We start from the raw sequence: 15,035 nt of genomic DNA on the forward strand, positions 1-15,035 counted from the left end.
ATCTGAGAAGACCTATAGACAAAGCCTTCTCTCTCTCCATCCTTCATCCTTTTACCTCTTTGCTTCAGTTGAAACCTAATAGTTCATGGATGTATCATGGTCTGTATTTGGGTTTGCTCTTTTATTCACCACCTGCCACTGCTATGCCCACTGCTCACTATGTGAGGAAGACTGATGAACACTGAGTCCATCCATCGATCTTGATCTTGTCCCACCACCAATCAACAAAATCCTTTTTTGGAGTTCACACTACTTATCTACAGCACCTTTCTCATACATTTTGTCATTGTATGTAGACCTCTAGAACACTCTTCCATCTTTCTTAATATTTGTTTGTGATTAAAAAAAAATTATGAAGGGACACCTGGGTGGCTCAGTCGGTTAAGTGTCTGCCTTCAGCTCAGGTCATGATCCCAGGATCCAGGGATCAAATCCCGTGTCAGGCTCCCTGCTCAGCAGGGGGTTTGTTTCTCCCTCTCCCTCTGCCCCTATCCCTGCTCATGCTCTCTCTTTCTCATGTGCTATCTCAAATAAATAAGTAAAATCTTAAAAAAATAAAAAATGAAGATTTATCATTAAAGTGGGAAGAAAATTGAAAGACAAATGATAGAGACTAGATTTGTAGCATCCATAATAAAGGCCTAATTTCTGAAGATACAGAGCCCTTTCAAGTCAATAAGAAATAGGTGGATGGTAGAAAAACAGGCCTAGGATATATATATATATATAGAGAGAGAGGGTTTACAGAAGAAAGGGGCAAAAATGACCATTAAAATATTGAATTATATTAATTGAATGGATAGATAATTTTAAAAATGAAAATCAAAATATGGTGTAAGTATTCACCTAACATTATGATAATGATTAAAAAGATTGCTCACACTTAGAAACCTAGAATTGGTGAGAGTGAGAGTAAATAGATATTTCCCTACCCTCAGAGTGGGAGTGTAAAAATAGAGCAGATTTTTTGGAGGGTGAGGGGTGCCTGCATGGCTCAGTGGGTTAAATCCTCTGCCTTCGGCTCAGGTCATGATTCCAGGGTCCTGGAATCGAGCCCCACATTGGGCTCTCTGCTCAGCAGGGAGCCTGCTTCCTCCTCTCTCTGTCTGCCTCTCTGCCTACTTAAAAATCTTAAAACTTTTTGGAGGGTGATTTGCACTTTTATCAAAATGGTAATTTCCCTTAACAAGTATTTAAAGCTAAATGTTCAATGTCATTTATTAGAGTAGTGTTTATAAATACAAATTGGAAACAACCTAAATGTCCATTAACAGGCAACTGTGTGCATTAGATAAATATATCAAGCTAAATATTATTTTGAACATTGATGAGTTGCATGTATATAGTGATTGACATGATCTTGACTCTATTGTTACTATTTGCTTTTGCTATCAATTTTTGTAGATTAAACACATTCAATATTTAGTTCCCGATCACAATCTTTGCTTGAAATGTGGAATGATGCTGAAAATCTGATAGAATGGGATAGAATTATACTCTTATTTGGTGCCTTTACAACTCTTAGTCATCATTCCCTCGTGTAGTAACCAGTTTTGCCAATAATTTCTAGTCATTAATATTGCCGATCCTTTCCAATTTAAACATATTTTTTGAGAGCAGCTGTGTGTTACGTAATGTTCAGCCTCGAGGACACAGGAGTCAACAAGACAGATATAGTTCCATCCAGTCTCTTGTTGCCCTTACATTCAGATTGACATACTTAGCTGGCGTTAGATGCTGTGCTGTTATATTCTTTTTACTTATTCAACAAATATTTATTAAGCATCTTATGTATCAGACATTCTTCAAAGCCCTAGAGGACAAGATAGATAAAGTGTGCTCAAACAAGTTCCAAACTTTTACATTCTGGGTAGGTTGAAGTGAGGGGACCATGGCTCATGCAGGTTGGAAGTAGGGAATAGTCACATAAACAAAGAGTTAAATAAGAAAATGTTAGGGACTGAATTAAATGTTGTCACTGTTTAACCCTAGGCTCCCTAGAAAACAGCCTAAGATAAAAGCTTCCATGATAATGTTTTATTATGATACCAGGGAAGAGTTAGAGAAAAAAGGAAGAGAGGCAGAAAAGGAGGGAAAGCCAGTGCTAAATGAATTACTTAAGTGGCCACAGGTTTGTAACAATCAGATACTTGTCTTATAAGGTGTTTCCAGAAAGACAGCATGAAGTTTCTGCCTTTCAGAACAGCATATAGAAGGGTGGGGTAATAAGGCTGAGCAGTTGATTTGTTGATTCCTTACCATCTTCATTCTCTGCTAACTGCCCGGGCAGCCTTTGGCAAAGCCAGACATGAGTCTGATCTAGCTGGAAGGAAAGTGTGGAGCCCTCTCCTTGTTAGTTGGCACTGTCTATGGGGCTTGTTGACCTATAAAGGCTGTAGTGGTCATAGTGGTCAGAGCTTTATTTTGGGAGGAACTGTAATGACTGGTCACTAGGGCCATTTTGGCAAGGCAGAGATACCTGTTTTTCATGGGCTTGTGGTGGGGCACAAACTGGACCCAGTGCAGTTAATTTACACAGTGAATGAATAGGTCACTACACAAGGAGGGCCTCTTTGAGGAGGTGGTATTTAAGCTAAGACCTGAAGGACAATGATAATCTAATTCTCTGCAGGAATATGGAACAGGTAGTACAAAAGACCCCAGATAATGTGAGCATGGAGTGTTTGGAAGAAACAAGAAGGAAAGTATGTCTTGGTAAGGAAGAGAGTGGAGAGGACTGAGCTCTGAGAACACGCAGGGGCCAGGTCATATGAGGCTAGTAGGCAGGTGTGGAGGAGCTGGGATTTTATGGTAAGTGTGATGGAAGGTCTTCGAAGCATCTTAAACTGGGGCGTTAAAGGTGCTGATTTATATTTGGGAAGATCGCTCTGGACACTCTGGGAAGAATGGATGAAGGAAAGGAAGCCGGAAATCCCTGAAGAGGTACACATTTGAGAGCTTCATCAAAATGGGAAAATGAAGGGCATTTTAGCACCAATTTGCTATATCCATAGTTGTTGTTTGCCTTTAAATGTTGGATACAGTTATTGAAATTAACAGTGATGTTGATGCTTTCCCTTGAAGCTTCAGGTTTAACATATTAACAACCTCAGATTACCTGCTAAACATCCCAAGCTCCTCCAAGATGATCAGTTTTTGAGGCAGCTGGTCTTTTGCATAGCAACTCTGACCTTCAGTTCTTGAATTCATCCAGTCTTCTTTCCTTTTGACAACCAACCAAACACAGTGTAGAATATAACTTGTGATTGGCATCCAAATGTTAAAGCCAGGCAGATAACCAGGTTTTGACATATTGTTATTTTATTTTCCACACAATTGACTGCCCTGACAATGAGTCTTAAACCTTCTTGCAGATTGCCAAGCAGAGTTTTGGAAGCTAGTGCTTGATGTTGAATGATGCAGAACATTTAATAAATAGGAATATTTCTCCACTGATTCTCACCACACATCTTGATTGTGAATTCAGCACTGTTGTTTATTTGCTTCATTCAGATTGTGTTAATCAGGGTTTTCAATTATAATACACAAAATCCAACTGGCTACTTTAAACCAAACCAAACCAAACAAATAAAGTATCGAAATGATAGCAAATCAACAAAAGATGGAGGAAGGGGCTCCTCCATCTTGTCTTTGGGTTACTCACTCCAGGTGGAAGATCCAGGTAGGGGCATCTGAGGGGCTGAATCTTGCTCATGTGTCTATACACTGTGCTCCCAGGAAGGGTCCTTCCCCTTGGCTTTTATGGGAATAAAACAGAGCACTACCATCCACCAACAGTGGACTGGATGAGGAATGCTCTCTAAATTACCCCTAAATTGAAAATGAACTTGAATATTGGATAATTTTTTAAAAGAAGAAAAAAAGAAAAGAAAGAAAGAAAGAGAGAGAAAAAAAATTCACTACAGAGTGTTCCTAGCACCTAGGTTAGTGCTTGCGTTTGGTAGTCAATAATATATTTTTTTTTAAAGATTTTACTCATTTATTTGACAGAGAGAGACCACAAGTAGACGGAGAGGCAGGCAGAGAGAGAGAGAGGGAAGCAGGCTTCCTGCTGAGCAGAGAGCCCGATGCGGGACTCGATCCCAGGACCCTGAGATCATGACCTGAGCCGAAGGCAGCGGCCCAACCCACCGAGCCACCCAGGCGCCCCAATAGTCAATAATATTTTTAAAAGAAGTGGCTAAATTTTATTATAACTTCAAAGTCAGCTTATTATTGTGGTAATTTCCCCGTCTTGAAAAAATGGTGTGGTTTATTTGGCCACAAAACAGAAATCTAACTACAATTTTCTTCATCACATATAATAGCTAAAAAGAGCTATTTGTCTTTAGTAAAACTTAAAACTTGATAACTTTAACCATCAAATAGCTATCTTGGAACTTCCCCCCAATTTTCCTCTTAAAGTTTTCGGAAACATCAATAGGCAAGAATTCTTGGGAATTTCTCCAGCAGTGGGAGTTCTTTATATTCCTTGTGATTCAAAAAGCTATTTCACTCAGGAAGTTTATAGGTTTTATGTCTATGGGTTGATAATTTGTTTAAGAGCTTTCTAAACTGGCATGGCACAGACTATCACATTTTTAAGAGGAAAGAAGTACCAAATCTATTTCTAAAAAATAACATCTGTGAAATTGTGAATAAAATGATATTCAGATTATGAAGACCACATGATGCCATTTCAAAATGTTTTTTTTATACAGGTAGCACATTCATGAGGTTAATAAGACTGGATTTTCCTTTGATGAATATGCACATCCTAACTTGATGACAGTTTCATCCTATGTTCTTTTTTTGGCTGCCACCTGTGGCTACTTAGAAAGGTGTGTGCCTATCCCTCTGCCTCTGTGTGTGTGCGTGTGTGTGTGTGTGTGTGTGTGTGTGTGTGTATAGAGAAGCATGGGGAAATCTTGTAGAATTTATTATGGTAATTTCATATTTTGAACAAGGTTAATGACAGTTGTTAAGAAAGTGAGGCTATTCTAGGTATCTAAGCAAGCCTATTCCCCAGTAAGCTAAATTTTTGTTTATTTTCTGTACATCTACCTTAGTAGCTTACTGTCTGCCAATTGAAGTAGTTCCTGAAGGCAGGTTGGAAACTCTCTGATTTATGCAATCCAGAGATAAACTTTAATTCATTGAAATGGAAGATGTTATAGGAAGTGTTGGAGAGTTTGAAATTCCATTTTAGTTATTGCATTGCAATAAGTAAATAATCAGTTTTGATTTTTATATACTCATCTTAAAATGTGAAATTCTTATTTTTATCAAATGCAGCATAAATACTATTTCTAGTTGTACTGTACCTGTGTGAGTGAGCTTCAGGTGATAGAACATTGTACATAGAGTTAATTTATTGGGCCCACTCTAAATTTTTCTCACTTTATTATCTTCAAATCACACTTAACAAAGTACATTTACTTTCTGTAGTTTTTATTATAAAAACAAAATATATTTCCAAATTTAAAATTGTAAATCATCTTCTATCCTTTAGGCGTTGATATATAATCTTCATGGCCATTTATTTTTCCTTTTGAGAACAGAGTGGTGTAGAAAGTTGGATTGATTCCTTCTCAGTTCTTCCAGTTCTAAAGTCTGTGATTCTGTTTATATGTGCCTCATTTCTTTGGAATTTTATCACTTGTTATTAGTATGTGTGATTGGGAGGTCCTTTAATTGGTAACTACTAGTTTATGGACTTCTTTATACTGATATCAGTAAGTAGGTAATAATGTGGATGGAAAATCCCATTTTCAACTTAGTCTCATTAATTTAACAATGAATGGCCTTCCCAGGAATTCTTTCTAGTTCTTTTAGAAATTAATATGTAACCCCTAGTGTTTATTCTTATAATTAAAACAATCTTAGAATTCTTGGATTAATCTTTTAAAAAAGAAATTAGAAAAGAAAAATCTAGGGGCACCTGGGTGATTCAGTCATTAAGCCTCTGCCTTTGGCTCAGGTCATGATCCCAGGGTCCTGGGATCAAGCCTGGCATATGGCTCCCTGCTCGGTGGGAAGTCTGCTTCTCCCTCTCCCACTCCCCCAGGCTTGTATTCCCTCTCTTGTTCTCTCTCTCTGTCAAATAAATAAATAAAATTTAAAAACTTAAAAAAAAAAAGAAAAAAACCTGGCTAATAGATATTAGAAGGTATCTTGGATCTGAACTTTAGTTGATAAGGGAAAGATATAATTTTTCAAAATTATTATTAAGAAGCATAATAAGATCTATAATTATATATATGTATATATATATATATATACATATATATATATGCATATCTAAGCTATTTTACACCTTTTACATGATGGAAATCTGTCACTTTGACCGTCAGGTTTTTCATTCATTTCATTCAATCATTTGTTTTCTCTTTTATCAATTACTCTTTCTTCATATATTATATAAAGTGAAATATGCCAAATTAATTTCTCACAGAAGAATAAATCTTTTGAGAGTTCATGAGTCTTTCAACTATATCTATCTAGAATGATTATTAGATCAGTTGAAATGTCTATAAGCTTACTTTGATAGGCTGCTATTTGTCAGTACAATACACACAAAAGTTATTTAAATGAAAGAAAACTTTCCCCAAAACCTTCTTTGATTTAAACTTGATTCTGGTAGTCACTAATTCACTTTGTCAAATAGTTCAGGTTCTCTGCTCTTCAGACTTCATATGATTACACCAGGAGGCTCCTGGTGATTGGTGAGCCATGTGACTAGTTCTGGCCTATAAGTCATAAATAGAAACAATGTGTGTCACTTCTAAGATGGAGCCTTTTATTTCCTGTTCAAGACCCTTCAGAATTATTCTTTACTTTTACCACTGTGACTGGTGAGGGTGGTGGTTGCTCCATCATTTTGGGTCCTGAGTAAAGAGATATAGTGTATCCAGTCAACCTGCAATAGATATGTAAGGTGCAGAGAAAAATAAATCTTAGTTGTTACAAACCAAGGATTAACTAACTACAACCTGTGGGCCAAATCCCATCTGCAACATGTTTTTGTAAATAAAGTTTTATAGAAACACAGCCATGCTTATTTGTTTATGTATTGCCAATGGCTGCTTCCATGCTCTAACACCAGAATTAAGTAGTTGCAACAGAAACTGTGTGGCTAGCAAAATTGAAAACATTTATTATCTAGCTCTTTAAAGAAAAAGTTTACCTACCTCTATTCCAGTGATGGATCCAGTGGTCTTTTCTTATGGGTTGCTTCTGAACTGTCCTGTCAGGATGCTGATTTTCTCGTCCTCGCTTATCTAAGCTCAGCTATTGAGACTTGGATCTCAGTACCCTCTTGGACCAAACAAAGAGTGGGTATAAAGCAGGCAACAGAAATCTTAGATCCTGAAATACTGTAGTCTTTAGGGAATGCGGTGCTGTTTTATTGTTGAGGTGGCTGGATCAAACATCAGATTACAGAGTATGAAATCTAAATTTTTTATCGTTCCTATCTCCAAGTGAATAGAAATTAAGATGTTTTATTCAAGGAATATTATTATTCTTTTAAAAATAAGGTATAGGATTTGTCAAAAGGCTTGGAAAACAGAAGGTTCAGATGTCCTAACTAAATCTGGAAGTGCTGATAACTTTGACCATAATTGCCTACTTTCTACCCTCTACCTTTACCCTGGAAGTCTTCAGCATGAACATGTGCTCCATATTTTCCTTTTTGGGAACTTAACTTACATTGCTTTGACCCAGGGAAAGCAAGAATGCTCCTTAACCCAAGTATTTGTCTCTCCAAGACCCAGTTTGGTTCCTTAAAGTCCTCCCTTATTTCTCCCTCCTGTAAACTTCTGCAGTGATTTATGTATATATTTCTTACATCATGTACACCTTTCTCCTTTGAGCTTTCTCCTTTGTTTATATGCATGCTTTATCTCATTAACCATACCACAAAATCATGAGGGCACAACACATTTTTTATAATTTAGCACTTAGTACAGTATCCTGAAATAATAAATATTTGTTGAATAAATGAATGAATAACTCAGCTGCCCTTTTCATTGTGGTAATGCTTTAAAAAAATATTTGAAGGGCGCCTGGGTGGCTCAGTGGGTTAAGCCTCTGCCTTCGGCTCAGGTCATGGTCTCAGGGTCCTGGGATCAAGTCCCGCATCGGGCCCTCTGCTCGGCAGGGAGCCTGCTTCCCCTTTCTCTCTGCCTGTCTCTCTCTGTACTTGTGATCTCTCTATCTCTGTCAAATAAATAAATAAAATCTTTAAAAAATTTTTTTTGAAAAAAAAACGAAAAAGAAAGTAGGACAAAGACAATGTGACAGTCATTCTCTGGCCTGCTTCTCTGTCTTATAAAGAGCTTGAGGTAAGGACTGTGCTCTGAGTAGGTGCTCAATTCTATTTGAACTGCCACTTTATATTATTTTGTTTATTAAACTTATCTGGATCTACATCCCCAGTGTCCCATAGTCATCAACATGGTCTTTTTATTCTTTTTTTTTTTTTTTAATTAACATATAATGTCTTATTTGCTTCAGGGGTACAGGTCTGTGAATCATCAGTCTTACATAATTCACAGCACTCACCATAGCACATACCCTCCCCAACGTCCATAACCCAGCCACCTATCATATATGTCATATATATATGTGTATATATATATATGATACCTATATGTGTGTGTTGATATATATATTAGACTGGTAAATAGAACAGAGCCACACACTTGATTTGGGGTGTATTTGATCTGTTAGAAGAAACTGCCTCCCAACATTTTAAAGAAAGAAAAACATATATGTACACACACACACACACACACACACACACACACACATAAGGGTAAACACGAAGGGATGGAATATGACTGTACAGATGAAAATTTAAAAAGATTCTAAAAACGGAATTGATAAGAAGTTGGCTGAAAAAAAGAAAAAAAAAGAGGAAAGAATGTGATCGCCTGGAGACCAGAACAAAGCCATATGCTAGATTTAGGGTATATTTTGATCTGTTAGCAGAATCTGTATCCCAAAATTTTAAAGAAAGAAAAACTTATATGTATACACAAAATAAATTTAAGTACAATGAAGGGATAGAATATGACTATAACAATGAAAATTTAAAAAGATTTTTAAAAAGGTATTGTAAGATAAAATAGTTAAAAATGTTGAAATAAGAAAGAGGAAAAAATAAAAAAAATAGAATAAGAAAAAATAAAATTAAAAAAATTTAAGAAGTTTTGCAGTTCTCATTGATTGGTGAACTTGGTCTTGGCTGGATGTTCCTTTTTTTTTTTTTTTAAGATTTTATTTATTTATTTGACAGAGATCACAAGTAGGCATAGAGGCAGGCAGAGAGAGAGAGGAGGAAGCAGGCTCCCCACCGAGCAGAGAGCCCAATGTGGGGCTTGATCCCAGGACCCTGGGATCATGACCTGAGCCAAAGGCAGAGGCTTTAACCCACTGAGCCACCCAGGCGCCCCTAGGCTGGATGTTCTTGCTAATCTTCTGGGGGAGGCATCTGTTGGAGTGATTCTCAAGTCTTTGCCCGAGGTGGAATTGCCAGGGGCCAGGCTAAGTAATTTGCTCGAGTTTGCTTTCAGCAGCTTTTGTTCCCTGAACGCTTTCTGTACAGCTTTGGAGGACGGGAATGAAAATGGCAGTCTCCCAATCTCCAGCCCTATAGGAGCTGAGAGCTCGGGGCCCCACTCCTCAGTGTGGCCTCAGAGAAAAACAAAACTGTCAATCCCTCCCATCGCCCTGGTCTCTGGCCACGCTCTGTGCTCACCCTGCCTGTGACCAAGCATTTCTATCTCTGGCACACAGCCCCATTTGGAGTCTCCAGACCTGGCAGAATCCTGCATGCTCCGGTATCATTCCTCTCAGGGGAGGAAGGAGGGGGTCTCCCAGGATCTGCCACTTGTAGGTTCCCTGCTTGAAAAGCATTGGCCCAACTGTGCCTTGGATCACAGTTTAAGGTGACCCCAGACTGAGAGCCCTGTCCTCGGCTCCCTCTCTGCACCTGGCTTCCCCACTCTGACACCTGGGAATTCTGCTGCAGTTAGGCATCCCCGGTCTTTCTGTGACCCCGCAAGGTCCATCCCTTCACTTAGCCTCCAGAGTGACATCCCTCAGTGGAGCAGACTTCTAAAAGTTCTGATTTTGTGCTCCATGCTCTCTCACTTGCTGGGAGCCAGCTTCTCCCCCTGAGGTCTCTCTTCCCTTATGTCACCTCGGATTCACTCTCCACAGGTCCTACCTTCCAGAAAATGGTTGCTTTTCTGTTCCTAGAATTGCTGCTCTTCTCTTCGATCTCCTGTTGAGTTTGTAGGTATTCAGAATGGTTTGGTAACTATCTACCTGAACTCCTGGGACCTGATGTTATTTAGGTCTCCTACTCCTCCACCATCTTGCTTCTTCCCTCCATTTTATTCTTTTAATCCTCAGTTTCAATATTTCATTGTCTTTATTCAATCAGTAATAATTAACATTTATTAAATGTTTGTTACATACCAGGTAATATCTGTATCTATATCTACATATATGTATTCTCATTAATCTTTGCAACAACCTATGAGAAGGTACTATTAATTCTTTCTCACAAATGAGAAAACGAAGTCTTAAGTAACTCCCTTAAGTAATGTTACTACATAGCTGGTAAATGTAAGGACTGTGTGAGTAACCCAGTCAATTTTTCTCCATAGCTCACTCTCCTAATTTGTAAAGAACTGCTTCCTAGACGGAGTTCCCTTTACTTTTCTCCATTGTTTGTACTATAATAAGTCTGGTTTAAGATATCAGTGTACATGTAAGCAGCTAGTATTGTGCTGAGGGCAGGGATATACCATAGAGCTATAAAACCATGTTCTTTCAAGAGACCTGTACTTTAGTTGGCAACAGAAAATATATAGACATCACATAATTAGTGATAATGTAATGAGCACTCTGTAATGAGTACTAAATTGGGTAGTATAGACAAGCCATAAATTCATAGATTGTTAGAGTCAAAGGAAGGGACTTTTGAGGTCAACTAGATCATTGTGCTTGTTTTACAGATGAGCAGCTGGACAGCATATAGTGAGGTGCTAATTGTATGATACAGAAAAATAATAACCAAAGGAGCTTAAAGACATTGTGCGTAGGTGGGTGTATCAAATGGAGTTAGAAGAAAGGGAGATTGGTGTTGATAGTTGTCATCAAAGAATAATTCTCAAAGGAGTCAGATTTGATTTCAAACTCAAAGGATGGGTAAGTTACATTGAGAGTAGTTTTGTAGGTGCGTGTGCATGCATGTGTGTATGAGTACACACATACTCAGGGAGTCTTTTGAATAAAACTGTGAGGTGACTGGAGAATAAGATTTATTGTGTATGCTTATTCACTGTTGTATCTCCAGCCTTGATTGGTGGTGATAGGTAGGGATTTTAAAAGATACTGGGACTTCGGTTTTGTTTTTGTATTCTTTTTAAAGCTCTCCAGATGGTTCTAATGTGAAGACAGGATTGAGAACTATGGAAAAGTTTGGGCAAAGTGTCTTCTCATCATGTTACCTTTTAGTAGGGAGCTAAGACATACAAGAGTAAAATAAGTGTGATGATTTGTCTATGGTCAGTGCTCTATAGACAGAAAATGGCATAATGGAAGGTCTTGAGATGAAATGAGATAGATGAATAAGCAGGAGGAGTTGGAATGATCGTTTAGAAAGCAATTATAGTAATTATGGATTAGAAGATGGAAGCCTAGCCTAGGGTGATTTTTCTGGAAATAGAGAGAAAAAGTATAATCTGAGACTTTTCACAAAGGCTTGCTAACTGGTAAAATCTAAAAGACGAGGAAAAAAGAAGAGTCCAAGAAATAAAGTGGTAAATCCATAACAAATGACATTTTGCCTTATTAAACTTTTTCAGGATAATGTTTGGAGTATGAAAACAATATTTACTAAAAAACTAACTCTTAACAAGTCAACATTTAAGACTAATGATTTTTTGATGATGTTGAAATCTCATTTTGACTTGTGGTAAGAGTTATTTTCTGTTGATATATTTGCTTGGACATCCAATGATTTTTTTTTTTTTTTTAGATTTATGCTTCAGTAAATTTATGTCTCCTTTTCCAACCACTTTCTCATCACTAATGGAGTGAAATATAGTTGCATAATAGTTCCACTTACAGAAGTTCCATTTACAGAAATTCATGGCATTCACTTCATGACTGTGTTAATTAGTGTTACATTTGACTGCAGTATCACAGACAACCTACTTAACTGTGGCTTAGGTCATGAGATGCGAAATCTGGAGAGAGATAGTTGCTGACGTTACTTCAGGAGCTCAAGGATATTAAAGCTGAAGTGTCTGAGAATCTCTGGTTTTCCTCCCATGATCCGAAGACTACTAGAACTCTAGTCATCATGTATATTCCAAGGACCAAGATGGAGAAAATATGATAGAGCCCAACGTGTTTCCTTGGCAATCCCACAAATTGCATTTATATCTCTTTGTCCATTCCTGTTTGCAACCAGGAACATTGTTCAGGATTCTGTTAGTGAGAAAGTCAAATAGGCTAACCATAATTCTGTCCCCCACCACTCCCTCTTCCTTTTGTAGTTTATTTGAAAAAAGAAAACATGTGTTAAACATCTACTGTGTGTCAGGTAGCATAGCTTTCACAGTGATTAAGAAAAACACGATTCTTATTTTCATGGAGCTTAGAGCATGGCAGGAGAGTGAGAAATGAGGCAGACAATAGCACACACATTTAGTTAATTGAAGGTGTGGTAAGTGATACAGAGGAAAAGTAAAAAAGCCATTTTACTTATTTCTTATATTCCTTTTTAACTTTTTCTTTCTTATTTTAACCTTACTTTCACTTTTTGTAAACTACCTTAAATTATTTGGAAACAAAGCAGTTATATCATTAAATACATATATTTAGTCTACAAATAAAAATGGTAGGGGCGCCTGGGTGGCTCAGTGGGTTAAGCCGCTGCCTTCGGCTCGGGTCATGATCTCAGGGTCCTGGGATCGAGCCCCGCATCGGGCTCTCTGCTCAGCAGGGAGCCTGCTTCCCTCTCTCTCTCTCTCTCTCCGCTTGCCTCTCCGTCTACTTGTGATCTCTCTCTGTCAAATAAATAAATAAAATCTTTAAAAAAAAATGGTAGGTCCATTTTTATTTAATCTGTTTTTAATATAATTTTAAAGATCCAACAAGAGATTTAAAATTTAATTATAAACTATGTTTCTCATCCTTTAATGAAATATCCCATCTCAATGGGCTTTGAGCATTAGTGAAAATCAAGGTCTAGAAACATTTTAAAAGCCAGAAAACTATGGGAAATCTTGAGAAGAATCACATTGAAGTTTGTCAGTAACTGAAAGGTCTGAGATTTCTATCCTATTTGCGAGCCAAAAATTAAATTATCACAGCTTCATGGATGCTGGCAGAAGACACACGACTCCTGGGTTAGAGACCAAGGGCCCAGAAAGAGTCATGAACTTAACGTTCACCTTGATCTCAAGTTTGATGGGGACAATACAGAGCGGTCCAAGTGGACACTGTGTACATAGTAAGTTTGTGTCAGAGTTGAGGAAACCAAAGATCGGAAATCCTTAGTCTTATAAGGGGATTGTAGATCCTTCTTAATTTATGATGAGGCTAAATCTTGATAAATCCATCTAAGTTGAAAATATTATAAATCAAAAATACATGTATGGACCTAACCTACAGAACATCATAGCTTAGCCTAGTTTACTTTAAATATGCTCAGAACACTTATGTTATCCTGTAGTTGGGCACAATCATCTAACACAAAGCCTATTTTTCAATAAAGTGTGGAATATCTCATGTAATTTACTGAACATGAAAAATAGTTGTATGGGTAAGAATGGTTATAAGTATATCAGTTGTTTACTCTAATGATAGCATGGCTTGCTGGGAAATGTGGCTTGCTGCCCTGCCCACCAGCACGAGAGGATCATACCCTAACATGTATTGCTAGCCTGGGAAAAGATCCAAATTCAAAATTTGAAGTACAGTTTCTGCCAAATTGTTGCATGGGAGACCATGAAGTTGAAAAATTATTAAGTTGAACCACCTTAAGTAGGGGATCCTCTGTGCTAGCAATCCTGCCCAACCCTTGTCCCAGAGAAAGAGAGAGCTATTATTTTGATTATCCTATTCAATAAATAGATCTTTGCTCTGGAAGAAGACACCACCTTTATCTTTCAAGGGTGTTCACTGTACAAGCATCCTTGAAAAGATCGTCTAGAACAAAAGCTGTCAGTGCCTCTTTTCATAACATGTGCAGATATATTAGAGAAATCCATGGAGAATTGTTCCCCAACAAAGTCCTGCCCATCAACATTGTCAAATACCAACTGTAGCAGAGATTTTGTTCTTTGACTGAAAAATAAAAGCTGCCATAAAATCCTGAAATTGTGGCAGTATTTTTGCAAATAATGCTTCAGTAGAAATATCAGAAAGTGTAAATAACAGTTGATCTTCACTGTGTTGTGGAGACAATGTTCACCATCCCCCGACACTGTTAATTATAAGAAAATATTTCCTAAGGGAGTATGAGACTGCAACTATTTAGAGATCTTCAATGTAAGCCAACGAGCAACCTGTAATAACTAGCTTACACATAAAGGCTGAAAACACTCTATGATTTCAGTAAAGTCCCACCCAAAAAGGAAAATCTGATAGTTCCCTTTCTCTATCTCATCCTTGCCTTTTCCCACTCACAGAAAACCTCAACATTATCCTCTTTCACAGCTTCTAATGAGTTTTTCAGGTGTCTAATGAGACCACGTGGTCTTGAATTCCACTTGAATTAGAGTTCCCTCATTGGTGGAATTCTCGAGGTATTCAAGTATTGTCAGGGTATATCTGAGGAAAAACCACCTTCTTTAACCTGGAAAAAGAAGAGGAAATGGGCCCTGAGTGGGAAGTGGCAATGATCTGAGAACCTTGGGAGACTAGGCTAATTCTAGTCTCATAGGCTGTGGTCTTTGTTTCATGTTTTTATTCCGTCCCTGATAATAAACCCCCAAAGACAGAAATTA

The 15,035-nt window shown here is 37.7% G+C and overlaps 1 protein-coding gene across 1 annotated transcript in view; it reads left to right on the forward strand.

The window, feature by feature from the left end:
* The first annotated feature begins 2,820 nt into the window (after nt 1-2,820).
* Nucleotides 2,821-15,035, forward strand: part of LOC111149926 — a 270,882-nt gene continuing 258,667 nt past the window's right edge. Inside the window, exon 1 of the mRNA XM_022507207.1 lies at nt 2,821-2,943. Within this exon, the coding sequence (XP_022362915.1) occupies nt 2,821-2,943 (123 nt within the window). The remainder of the gene's footprint in view (nt 2,944-15,035) is intronic.

The sequence above is a fragment of the Enhydra lutris genome, unplaced genomic scaffold, assembly GCF_002288905.1.
Source record: "Enhydra lutris kenyoni isolate GAN:26980312 unplaced genomic scaffold, ASM228890v2 scaffoldscaffold22, whole genome shotgun sequence".
Classification (NCBI taxonomy): Eukaryota; Metazoa; Chordata; class Mammalia; order Carnivora; family Mustelidae; genus Enhydra; species Enhydra lutris.